The 13,554-nt window shown below is 37.7% G+C and overlaps 1 protein-coding gene across 1 annotated transcript in view; it reads right to left on the reverse strand.

Annotated features, from left to right (window-relative positions):
• Window positions 1-364: 364 nt before the first annotated feature.
• The window catches only part of LOC124044072 (GRIP and coiled-coil domain-containing protein 2-like), a 36,322-nt gene continuing 23,132 nt past the window's right edge, over window positions 365-13,554 (reverse strand). Inside the window, exons 18-24 of the mRNA XM_046363465.1 lie at window positions 13,041-13,162; window positions 12,736-12,912; window positions 12,362-12,570; window positions 8,256-8,462; window positions 7,970-8,109; window positions 6,439-6,640; window positions 365-671 (exon numbers count right to left, since the gene is read on the reverse strand). Of these exons, the coding sequence (XP_046219421.1) occupies window positions 598-671; window positions 6,439-6,640; window positions 7,970-8,109; window positions 8,256-8,462; window positions 12,362-12,570; window positions 12,736-12,912; window positions 13,041-13,162 (1,131 nt within the window). The 3' untranslated portion in view covers window positions 365-597. The remainder of the gene's footprint in view (window positions 672-6,438; window positions 6,641-7,969; window positions 8,110-8,255; window positions 8,463-12,361; window positions 12,571-12,735; window positions 12,913-13,040; window positions 13,163-13,554) is intronic.

Genomic DNA, 13,554 nt, shown 5'->3' on the forward strand with positions numbered 1-13,554 from the left:
GACATAATTGATTGACGGTCCTGTATAAACACAAACTCACTTCATTGACAACTTCCTTCACAACAGTTCTGCGAAGCGCAAGGAGTATGAATACCTGACTTCTGCAGAGGCCATATCACCATAAATGCTGAAGGGCAAATGTAGATGTCGGATTGACCATACAGCGCCTTTTAACTGCTAGGCTACCTGCTGCCCTGTATCAGACCTATGATAAATGAGCAATGAAAATAGATGGTCAAATCTGTAACAACAGTCATAGTTCACTTCATGAATTATTGTAAAACATAAGTGTTGCTTGGAATTGATTGTTACAAGCAACAAAATCTATCTCATAAAAATCATTGATGGTATTGATGGATGATGAGGTATTGATGAATTAACCCACCATAAATGGTTCAGTAATGTACCATCAGCAAAAAAAAAAGAATAATAAAACATTTTTTAAAGAGTACTGGCATTGCTGACTACTGGCTTTTTTTCAAGTAGATGGATGATCATCAATATATTAAGACTTTTTAATTACTCAGTTGATCAGACATATGGACCAGATGAAAGTGAAGGCAGGTAGAAAGAGGACATTGGTTGATGTGTGTGTGTTCATCTGATGCCTGACCAACTGTGTAGGTAGGAGGTCCATCCTGAGCCTCTAGTTCCTCCCACCTCCTCCTCACCTGCAGCAGAAAGAGACCAGGTTAGAAATACAGGGAAGACACTGCAGTATCAACACAGTGTAGGTAGGAGGTCCATCCTGAGCATTTAGCTCCTCCCACCTCCTCCTTACCTGCAGCAGAAAGTGACCAGGTTAGAAATACAGGGAAGACACTGCAGTATCAACACAGTATTTCATATATGTCACACCCTGGTCTTAGTATTTTGGGTTTTTGTTTATTATTTTAGTCAGGCCAGGGTGTGACATGGGTTTATTATGTGGTGTGTTTTTTTTTGTGTGTCGGTATTGAGATTGTGATATAGTAGGGTTATCTAGAATAGTCTATGGCTGTCTGGAATGGTTCTCAATCAGAGGCCGGTGTTTATCGTTGTCTCTGATTGGGAACCATATTTAGGCAGCCATATTCTTTGAGTGTTTCGTGGGTGATTTTTCCTGTCTCTGTGTTAGTTTACACCAGTATAGGCTGTTTAGGTTTTCACGTTACGTTTATTGTTTTTGTATTGTTCGTGTATCATCTTCATTAAAGATGTATCGAATTAACCACACTGCATTTTGGTCCTCCTCTCCTTCGACGGAAGAAAACTGTAACAATATACGTGGGAAGTTTACATACACCTTAGCCAAATACATTTGAACTCAGTTTTTCACAATTCCTGACATTTAATCAGAGTAAAAATTCCCCGTTTTAGGTCAGTTAGGATCACCACTTTATTTTAAGAATGTGAAATGTCAGAATAATAGCAGAGAGAATGATTTATTTCAGCTTTGATTTCTTTAATGACATTCCCAGTGGGTTAGAAGTTTACATACACTCAAGTACTATTCGGTAGCATTGCCTTCAAATTGTTTAACTTGGGTGTAACATTTCAGGTAGCCTTCCACAAGCTTCCCACAATAAGTTGGGTGAATTTTGGCCCATTCCTCCTGACAGAGCTGGTGTAACTGAGTCAGGTGTGTCGGTCTCATTGCTCGCACACGCTTTTTCAGTTCTGCCCACAATTGTTCTATAGGATTGAGGTCAGGGCTTTGCGATGGCCACTCCAATACCTTGACTTTGATGTCCTTAAGCCATTTTGCCACAACTTTGGAAGTATGCTTGGGGTCATTGTCCATTTGGAAGACCCATTTGCAACCAAGCTTTAACTTCCTGACTGATGTCTTGAGATGTTGCTTCAATATATCCACCTAATTTTCCCTCCTCATGATGCCATCTATTTTGATATAGGAATCGTTTTACTGTGGATAGAAACTTTTGTACCCGTTATCTCCAGCATCTTCACAAGGTCCTTTGCTGTTGTTCTGGGATTGATTTCCACTTTTTGCACCAAAGTACGTTAATCTTTAGGAGACAGAACACGTCTCCTTCCTGAGCGGTATGACGGCTGCATGGTCCCATGGTGTTTATACTTGCGTACTATTGTTTGTACAGATGAACGTGGTACCTTCAGGCTTTTGCTCCCAAACATAAACCAGACTTGTCTACACTTTTATTTTATTTTAGGTCTTTGCTGATTTCTTTTGATATTCCCATGATGTCAAGCAAAGAAGCACTGAGTTTTAAGGTGGGCCTTGAAATACATCCACAGGTACACCTCCAATTGACTCAAATGATGTCAATTAGCCTTTCAGAAGCTTCTAAAGCCATGACCTAATTTTCTGGAATTATCCAAGCTGTTTAAAGGCACAGTCAACTTAGAGTATGTAAACTTCTAACCCACTGGAATTGTGATACAGTGAATAAGTTAAATAATCTGTCTGTAAATCATTTGTTGGAAAAATTACTTGATTCATGCACAAAGTAGATGTCCTAACCGACTTGCCCAAACTATAGTTTGTTAACAAGAAATGTGTGGAGTGGTTGAAAAACAAGTTTTAATGACTCCAACCTAACAATATGTAAACTTCCGATTTCAACTCCAGTGTTGACCTACATATAATGTTGACGATATCTCTACAATTTCACTGACCTTACTACTACTTACAAAACTGAGAAATCAATGGGTATGTGTGTGTGTGTGTGTGTGTTTGTTTACAGTGTATGTATATATGTGTGTTTGTTCACAGTGTGTGTGTATGTATGTGTTTGTTTACAGTGTGTGTGTGTGTGTATGTGTAAATATGTGTGTGTTTGTTTACAGTGTGTGTGTGTGTGTGTGTGCGTGTTTGTTTACAGTGTGTGTGTATATATATATATATATATGTGTGTGTTTGTTTACAGTGTGTGTGCATGTGTGCTTGTTTACAGTTTGTGTGTATATATATATATATATGTGTGTGTTTGTTTACAGTGTGTGTGTATATATATATATGTGTGTTTGTTTACAGTGTGTGTGTGTGTATGTATACATGTTTGTTTGTTTACAGTGTGTGTGCATGTGTGCTTGTTTACAGTGTGTGTGTATATATATGTGTGTTTGTTTACAGTGTGTGTGTATGTATATATGTTTGTTTGTTTACAGTGTGTGTGTGTGTGTTTACAGTGTGTGTATATATATATATATATTTGTTTGTTTACAGTGTGTGTGTGTGTGTATGTATGTGTGTTTGTTTACAGTGTGTGTATAAATATATGTGTGTTTGTTTACAGTGTATGTGTGTGTATATATATATATATATATATATATATATATATATATATATATATGTGTGTTTGTTTGTTTACAGTGTGTGTGTGTGTATATGTGTTTTTTTACAGTGTGTGTATGTATGCATGCATATATATATATATATATGGTTTACAGTGTGTGTGTGTATATATATATGTTTGTTTGTTTACAGTGTGTGTGCATGTGTGCTTGTTTACAGTGTGTGTGTATATATATGTGTGTTTGTTTACAGTGTGTGTATAAATATATGTGTGTGTTTGTTTACAGTGTGTGTGCATGTGTGCTTGTTTACAGTGTGTGTGTATATATATATATATATATATGTGTGTGTTTGTTTACAGTGTGTGTGTATATATATGTGTGTTTGTTTACAGTGTATGTGTATGTATATATGTTTGTTTGTTTACAGTGTGTGTGTGTGTGTTTACAGTGTGTGTATATATATATATATATATTTGTTTGTTTACAGTGTGTGTGTGTGTGTATGTATGTGTGTTTGTTTTTGTTTAGTGTGTGTATAAATATATGTGTGTTTGTTTACAGTGTGTGTATATATATATATATATATATATATATATATATATGTTTGTTTGTTTACAGTGTGTGTGTGTGTGTATATGTGTTTTTTTACAGTGTATGTATGCATGCATATATATATATATATATATACAGTGTGTGTGTGTATATATATATATGTTTGTTTGTTTACAGTGTGTTTGTGTGTGTGTATATGTGTTTTTTTACAGTGTGTGTGTGTGTTTACAGTGTGTGTATGTATGCATGCATATATATATATATATATATATTTACAGTGTGTGTGTGTATATATATATGTTTGTTTGTTTACAGTGTGTGTGCATGTGTGCTTGTTTATAGTGTGTTTGTTTACAGTATATATATGTGTGTTTGTTTACAGTGTGTGTGTGTGTGTATATATGTTTGTTTGTTTACAGTGTGTGTGTGTGTTTGTTTACAGTGTATGTGTGTGTATATATATATATATATATGTGTTTGTTTGTTTACAGTGTGTGTGTGTGTATATGTGTTTTTTTACAGTGTGTGTATGTATGCATGTATATATATATATATATATATATATATATATATATATATATATATATGGTTTACAGTGTGTGTGTGTATATATATATGTTTGTTTGTTTACAGTGTGTGTGTGTGTATATGTGTTTTTTTTTACAGTGTGTGTATGTATGCATGCATATGTGTGTTTGTTTTTACAGTGTGTGTGTAATATATATATGTTTGTTTGTTTACAGTGTGTGTGCATGTGTGCTTGTTTACAGTGTGTGTGTATATATATGTGTGTTTGTTTACAGTGTGTGTGTGTGTATAAATGTGTGTATATGTGTGTTTACAGTTTGTTTACAGTGTGTGTGCATGTGTGCTTGTTTACAGTGTGTGTGTATATATATATATGTGTGTATAAATATATGTGTGTGTTTGTTTACAGTGTGTGTGTACAGTGTGTGTGTATATATATATATATGTGTGTTTTGTTTACAGTGTGTGTGTGTGTGTTTGTTTATGTATACATGTTTGTTTGTTTACAGTGTGTGTGCATGTGTGCTTGTTTACAGTGTGTGTGTATATATATGTGTGTTTGTTTACAGTGTATGTGTATGTATACATGTTTGTTTGTTTACAGTGTGTGTGTGTGTGTTTACAGTGTGTGTATATATATATATATATTTGTTTGTTTACAGTGTGTGTGTGTGTGTATGTATGTGTGTTTGTTTACAGTGTGTGTATAAATATATGTGTGTTTGTTTACAGTGTATGTGTATATATATATATATATATATATATATATATATATATATATATATATATATATATATATATATATATATGTGTTTGTTTGTTTACAGTGTGTGTGTGTGTGTATATGTGTTTTTTTACAGTGTGTGTATGTATGCATGCATATATATATATATATATATGGTTTACAGTGTGTGTGTGTATATATATATGTTTGTTTGTTTACAGTGTGTGTGCATGTGTGCTTGTTTACAGTGTGTGTGTATATATATGTGTGTTTGTTTACAGTGTGTGTGTATGTATATATGTTTGTTTGTTTACAGTGTGTGTGTGTGTTTACAGTGTGTGTATATATATATATATATTTGTTTGTTTACAGTGTGTGTGTGTGTGTATGTATGTGTGTTTGTTTACAGTGTGTGTATAAATATATGTGTGTTTGTTTACAGTGTATGTGTGTGTATATATATATATATATATATATGTGTTTGTTTGTTTACAGTGTGTGTGTGTGTATATGTGTTTTTTTACAGTGTGTGTATGTATGCATGTATATATATATATATATATATATATATATGGTTTACAGTGTGTGTGTGTATATATATATGTTTGTTTGTTTACAGTGTGTGTGCATGTGTGCTTGTTTACAGTGTGTGTGTATATATATGTGTGTTTGTTTACAGTGTGTGTGTATGTATATATGTTTGTTTGTTTACAGTGTGTGTGTGTGTGTGTTTACAGTGTGTGTATATATATATATATATTTGTTTGTTTACAGTGTGTGTGTGTGTGTATGTATGTGTGTTTGTTTACAGTGTGTGTATAAATATATGTGTGTTTGTTTACAGTGTATGTGTGTGTATATATATATATATATATATATATATATATATATATATATATATATATATATATATATATATATATATGTGTTTGTTTGTTTACAGTGTGTGTGTGTGTATATGTGTTTTTTTACAGTGTGTGTATGTATGCATGTATATATATATATATATATATATATATATATATATATATATATATATATATATATATATATATATATATATATATATGGTTTACAGTGTGTGTGTGTATATATATATGTTTGTTTGTTTACAGTGTGTGTGTGTGTATATGTGTTTTTTTTACAGTGTGTGTATGTATATATATAATAATAATATGTGTGTTTGTTTACAGTGTGTGTGTGTATATATATATGTGTGTTTGTTTACAGTGTTTGTGTGTGTGTATATATATATACATGTTTGTTTGTTTGTTTACAGTGTGTGTGTGTGTATATATATATATATGTGTGTTTGTTTACAGTGTGTGTGTATATATATATATATGTGTGTTTGTTTACAGTGTGTGTGTACCTACCCATTGCGATAGCAGCCAGTTTATTCTTCTCCTCAGGGCTGAGTTGTAACATGGTGTGTATGACAGGGAGTAGAGCCTGTCTCTCGCTGCCTGACTGCAGGAAGATGAACTGTAAAAGGACATTCTTCAGATACTCCAGGTTGGCTACATTCTTCTCTCGCTCATGGTTACGCTCCAGACGACGCACTTCAGACTTCAACAGCTACAGAAGAACGAACAAGTACACAAAGAAACAAGTATGAATGTGTGAGCACTGTATATGTAAGTATTCAGGGCAGAGCCCTACCTGTTTTGAGCCCCACATTTTTAGCAACAATGTTTTGCATGTTATTTTGGCATTAATGTGTCACATGTCAGTTTGCCAATAATGTCCAAAAAAAAAAGAAAAAAAAAATATATATATATCTTTGAGTTAATAAAGCCGCATACAAACATGGTCTCTTTTTTTGTTTTGAGTAAAGCAGCTCTAAATACAGGTGTTTCAGCCTAGCTCAGTGATTCCTGTGGTGGTGGTGCAAGCCAGCAGAAAATACGGATTGAGCCGTATTTGAGCAGTGATTGGCTCAGTGTTCTGTCACTCATGGGGACACTACGTCTCCACTAAGTAGAACTAGAAAATTGGGTGCTGCCATATAGTTACATTAGAAATCTCCATCCGAGGAGGATCAAGGTTATAGGCCACAGATAAAATTACATCAACAGTAGCGTTGATTGCCCTGATCATGTCAACATACTTTCAAAATCTTAGCTAGTAAGCTAGACAAGCAGTCATCATCATGACTCAAGTCGACAATCTACTGGCAAATCCTTTTTAATCCTTGTCATATAAGAGAAATAATGAAGATAAATTTTAGATAAAATGTCTCAGTGCTCATCGGCCATTGGACATAAAAACATTACACAACAAGTTGGAAATCGCAAATTCAACAATGAGAGGTTTGGAAGGAATCAGTGAGGCTAACTGCAAGCATTGCAACTCAATCATTGGCCTGCTATTCAGTGGAGTGGCTGTGTCGTCCAAAGTATAAGATTATGGGTATTTTTTCAGAGTTTAAAATGATATACATTCAACATTGGCCATACTGTCAGTGAAGCATGATGTGCCGTGCTTAAAACAACTGTTAACACAGAACTGCAAAATCTGAGATCAAGACAACTGGGAACTCGGAATAAATGAGCTACGACTGGGAAAATACGCTTTGAACTTTCATCCAATTCGGAACGTGGGCCTCTTTCTAGAGCTACGACCTGAAGATCACGGACGTCATCATGATTCAACCCCCCCCCCCCCATGTTCTGCCCATGTTCTGAATTCTGTCGCTGTACATTTCAAAAGTGGTGAACAAATAGTTATATTGACTACATCCTTCCTAGCTTGCTCATTAATGTCTTCATCCAAATGATTGGATCCATTATTTATATTTTGTCCCACCAAGTTTAAGAAGTTAAAATCACCACTGTCTGTAAGTGGGAGAGCATCTGTGAAAGAGAGCATCTCTGTTTCATCAGTACTGTGTGTGTGTGTACGTACATTGACCTGTTCCATCAGAACAGCGTTAGTAGCTTCGGTCTCATGCAGTAGACTGTTCATGTGTTCCATACTGCGTGTAGCTGTGGTCAACTTCTGATTCAACTCCTCTTTTGTCAGCTCCACCTGCCACACAAACGGCTCTGCAACCAATCACACAAACAAAATGGTCCTTTAGCAGACAGTTGTCTTCGAAGACACAGTTCACAGTATATAAAAAAAGTATCCCTTGTGGGAATCAATCCAACAACTCCGTAGCCTTTGGAGACATGCATGTATACACACGTACCCTGTTTGGGGTCTGGGGAGGTGAGTAGTTGCTCCAGTGAGGGTAGGTATGTGGATGACAGGGACTCTGTCTCGGAGGTCTCCATGCCCTCCCCCTCCTCTCTTGCCATGGACTGGAGATCACCGAGGCCCAGCCCTCCTGTTCCCCCCTGGTCCACGGGCCGGCGGTCCACCGCTGACTTACGACTCGTCTGGACTGGAGCTGGACCTGGAGGGAGACAACACATATCATACAGTCATGCTGGGCAGAGAGCAACAATGTCATTCCATATTTCACAAGTGTGAAATCCAGAAGTGTAGAAGACCGGGGGATACATTTATAAACAGACAACAAAAAAAATGAAGGTGCTGAAAAAGAGCAGATTCCACAGGTAGGTGTGTTTGAGTGTGTGTGTGAGAGAGACAGAGGCAGAGAAATGGCAGGTGCTGGTGGGCAGACGGTGTCTGATTGATGGACAGAGCATGAGAAACCTGTGGGTAGAACCACCTGCAGCCTACCTTGCCCTTCACACCCTAGAGAACACACAGCTTTGTCTTACTATACTTGTTACGACTTTTTGGGTACCAACAATTGATTCCCATTAAAAATCCTATTTTCCCTAAAACTAAAAATAGCTTTTTTACAAGTCAGGACTGGCAAAATGTCCTCACTTCTTTTAATTTTAGTTGGATTACTTTTCTGGTGAGGACCTCTGGTACTCACAAGTATAGTAAAATGTGCCCACACACACACAGTCTGTGGAACCTTTTGACTATAATCTGCACTTTCAGATTCAATCAAATCTAGAACATTTTATAGTTCAGATGAAAGAAGGGAGACAAGGAGAGGAAGCTTTTTATGACTATAGGAAGGGATACAGCCCTGCTGTCTCCAGAAGTACTGCTTGGCCCAACTCTGTGTGTTAGGGTGGCACTAATGACCAGGTTCTCCAGATGCCAGTGTGCTAGTGCCACCCAGAGGGGTGGGCAGAGCAGAGCTGGTTAAGGCTGGATGGGCTCTCTGTACCCTTCACACTAACTAACACCTGGCTAGGCTGCTGAGATGAAGTGTGTACCATCTTTACACAGCTGCACTTCAACACTGGATGAGTAAGATGAAAAGACAGACCGGGAGGGGGAGGGAGCGAGACAAAAATAGAGTGCATGTGTTTACTCTAAGTGGCTCCAGAGAGCAGGTGTATGGGAGGTGATATATTATCGCTATCAGCTCTGCTCTCTCATACTCAACTCATAACTAGGGCTGTTATGGTGACAGTATTAGTGCCACACTGGAGGTCACGAGTCATGACGGCAGTCAAATTCTACGTGACCGTTTAGTCATGGTAATTAGGCTTCTCCAAGCTCTGATGCTGCTGATGGTCATTAGAAGCCTACCAAACTTTCTAACTGCCTGGTAATAGGCACTCTAAATGTATTTGAAAATCTAATCAAAACACTTCATGAGAGCCCATGAGCTCATGTTGCGCAACATTTCTAGAGGCTATGCATTTGCTTGATAAAAAAACAGTTTTGATGGCCTCTATTAAAGAGAGGAGCATCCCATCAGCTTACTATATTTATTTCTCAACTTTCCTAATATTAAGCACAATGCTTCACTTTACAACAGCAGTATAGTCTACCTGGCTGGCATGAAAATGAACCACGGGAAAAGTGTCCTCCAGTTGCTATTTAAGTGCACAGATGTCGTTTTATTTTTGTTTTGTTTTAAATAATCATGCCCCTGTTCCCGAGACTGGTGCATGATAATGGTCCATTCTAAATCAAAACAAATTCCACACATATATTATTTAGTATATGTAAAGACAACACTAACTGAAGAATAGTCTGATGGGTGACAATATTAGTGAATGATGTATTATCACTTGTGAATGATGCCCAGCTTGTGCAGTAAGGCAAAAAACAGCGCATTCCTTTTTTTTGCGACTTTTTCAAATCATAGTCGCACACCTCATGTAGCCTAGCCCATAGATCTATAGTATACGTTTTGATAAGGTTTGTATCACAACTAAAGTGGCCAAATAACTTCTTAAAATGAAAGACATTCATCTGATTTATAATGGTGTAGAGCTTAACTCGCATAATAATAATAATAATATATGCCATTTAGCAGACGCTTTTATCCAAAGCGACTTACAGTCATGTGTGCATACATTCTACGTATGGGTGCATACATAGGTTGCAGGTGAGTTTCAAGTTTGGGGAAGACAATTTTCACCATAACCACACACCTTTATACATTACATGCATAACTGCATTTGTAGTCACTTAAGTACAGTGCAAATGCAATCGAAAATCACAAACAAAACAGTCCATTATACTTTTAAAACTGACCTCACAGTGATGATCAATTTGAAGAAAGAAGTTCAACAGCAGGTTGAAACAATGTAAACGAGCTTTCTAAGGTGATGATTCATTCAGAACACCCATATGCATATTAGAGCACATGCATAGGCTTATCAGCCCAAGCCCCCCCCCCCCCAGAAAACACTTCATTAAAATGATGATTGTGCCATTATACAATACATAGCCTACCGCATATTACGCATGGCAGAAAAACATAAAACTAAACTGATTTAAGATGTCTTTGATACATAATTGGTCTAGCATTTGAGTGAGGACTGTGTAATTATGCATATTGGATGGACTGGTTACCTTAAGCTACGCTCCAACATGTCAACACATGAGTCTGGGAGAGAACATATAACTCTAGGGGTTGCTGTTGATTCATTGTGCAGGATGGCTTACAGTTAGCCTACAATTAGTCCATTTGTATTTGAAAAGCCGAGTAATAGGGATTTATTTTATATTTTCATAATTAATTGGGTAACACATGATCTTTAGCTATAATGAATATCCCATCTCCTCCTCTCCTTTATTCCTTTCTGCAACATGCAGAGGGGCTGTCAACAGTTTAGTGAAGTGTGTTTAGTTGCGAAAACATGTTACAATCGATGTTCCTGAACAGGTTTCACTTGGTTTCCCAAAGTAAGCACTGGGTAGCTGCAGGAACAAGGCTGGAGAGCCCATTGCATCCAGAGTTGGCGTGGAATAGCAGTGAGAGCATACTTCTACTCCTCAAACGGTGGTAAATGTGTGGAGTGAAGTCAGTGTTGTTGTATTTACTTCTCAGCTGCTCATATTAAGCACATGATCTGCTATAAAACCGAAGTAGCCTACCAGGCATCATTGAAAACCAGACGGTAGAAAAGCGTGCTGCCTTCATTCTCTATTCCAGTGCATACAGATGACATGGATTCTTCCTCTGCCCCTGTTCCTGACCATGTGATAAGGGGCCATTCTAAATCAAAACTCATTTGACATATTAGTAAAGACAATAGTCTGATGGGTAAAAATCACTTGAGAGAACAGCTGTGCAGCCTGAGGAAAGGAACAGTCGGAAGTTTTCTTTGCTACTTTCTCAAATCATCAATAGCATATAGTCGCACCATGCAGCCCATATGTTTGGATTTCTAAGACATTCTAAGGTTTGTATCATTAATGACTAAAGTTGCCAAATAACTCTAAATCGAGCATATAGGACCTGTTTCAAATGATCACTTTCATGTTTCATATGTGAACTCGCTCCGGAATGGGACAAATACCCTTCCTATTTTTATTCAGCTATATTCAATTATATTCTTACTATAAAATAATGACACAGGACTTATAAGCCTATCTTGTCAGCTTAATGTACAATCCTATAGCCTATGGCATGGAGCATAGCCAGATAACACAGTAGGCCAACTCATATTCTGTTGTTTTGAAATACATTTTCTTCATATCATGTTTCTTTAGACCGGACTAAAATAAATAATGGATAAACTGTGATGGTGTATATTAAATGGATTTGTTCCAAAGGCGCACCTCAGCAGCTTGTATGTGTTGAGGTCTGGAGAGGCCAGACGTGTTTATGTTAATTAACGGTCAACTACCTTGAAACAGGCAGTCTTCTGCATGACTGCCACAGCCCTACTCACCACCCCTGCTCTACCTTTCCCCTGGCCTCTATCTCCCACTCTCCCTCTTTAACCCAACACTCACCCTCTCTCCTCTTTCCATCTATCAACCCAATCCTGTTCTCTCTCTCTACTCTCCCTCCCGTCTTACTGGTCTGTTTCTGCAGTGTGAACAGTTGGTTCTCCAGCCGGGTCATCTGGTTCTGCAGGGTCTCTACTGTAGTTCTGTGTTCATCCTGAAGGTGGCGGATCTGCTCCCTGAACCCTGAGCGCTGGGCCACGGCCTGCGAGGTCAGCTGACCCACCGTCTGAGCATGCTCTGTTCGCAGTGACATAATCTCAGCCTGGAGAGACATGAATCTGGGGGGGAAGGGGAAGAGAGGAGAGAGGGAGAGAGTATGAAATAAAGGAGAGAGGGGGAAACAGATTAAGGCTGTTACTGTGGACTTGAATGTTAACAGACTGAGATAAAATCTATTAGCTCTGAGAGGTAATACAAGTATTCAGGCTCACATAAACCCGTACCTCTCTCTGAGCTCGGCCTCTTTAGCAACAGTCTCCTGCAGTATCTTGTTGTGTCGTTCCAGCAGTGTGTCATGTTCCATCTGGAGCTGTTGTAGTTCTGCAGTGCTCACCGCCAGACTCTGCTGACTGTCCTGTAGCTTGGCTTTATACTGGTCCACCAAGGACTCCATCTGCTCTCTGTCACACGCACACACACATTATCATCATATGACACACACCACACACACATTATCATCATATGACACACACACACACACACACAAACATCAAAAGACACACACCACACACAGTATCTGTAGATATACCTCTCCTGTTTAGTGGCGTCTCCATCGCTCTGTGCTGAGGTTTTGTTCTTCTGTTGTTTGAGGACGTTGTGAACTCTGACCTTATAGCTGTCAAACTCAGCAGTGACAGATGACAGCTCAGCCTTTGAAATAACATTCACATCACACATTAATTCATGTTTTACATAATTAAAAGCCAAACAAACTGTTTGTAAGCACACATTTTAGAAGCACATATTAGGTGGTAGCGGTTTTCATATTACATCTCTATTTTCACCCTGAATGCATGTAGTTGTGTTTCTGCAAACCAGCAGTACATTAACATGATGGTGTATTGTGTGCCAATGTATCAGTATTGTAATGAATAGTACAGTGTTAGTGTGTACATCCCTGAGGTAGGAAACCCAGCACCACTTCCTCTAACATGGAGCCAGACCGTACCATTCATCATCACCCACTGGACCCCAGGGGACACCTCCATAATAAAATGTTTGGTTCCAACCATTTAGCAAAGCTGCACACTAACACTTAACTG

This window comes from Oncorhynchus gorbuscha, linkage group LG09, assembly GCF_021184085.1.
Source record: "Oncorhynchus gorbuscha isolate QuinsamMale2020 ecotype Even-year linkage group LG09, OgorEven_v1.0, whole genome shotgun sequence".
Lineage (NCBI taxonomy): Eukaryota > Metazoa > Chordata > Actinopteri > Salmoniformes > Salmonidae > Oncorhynchus > Oncorhynchus gorbuscha.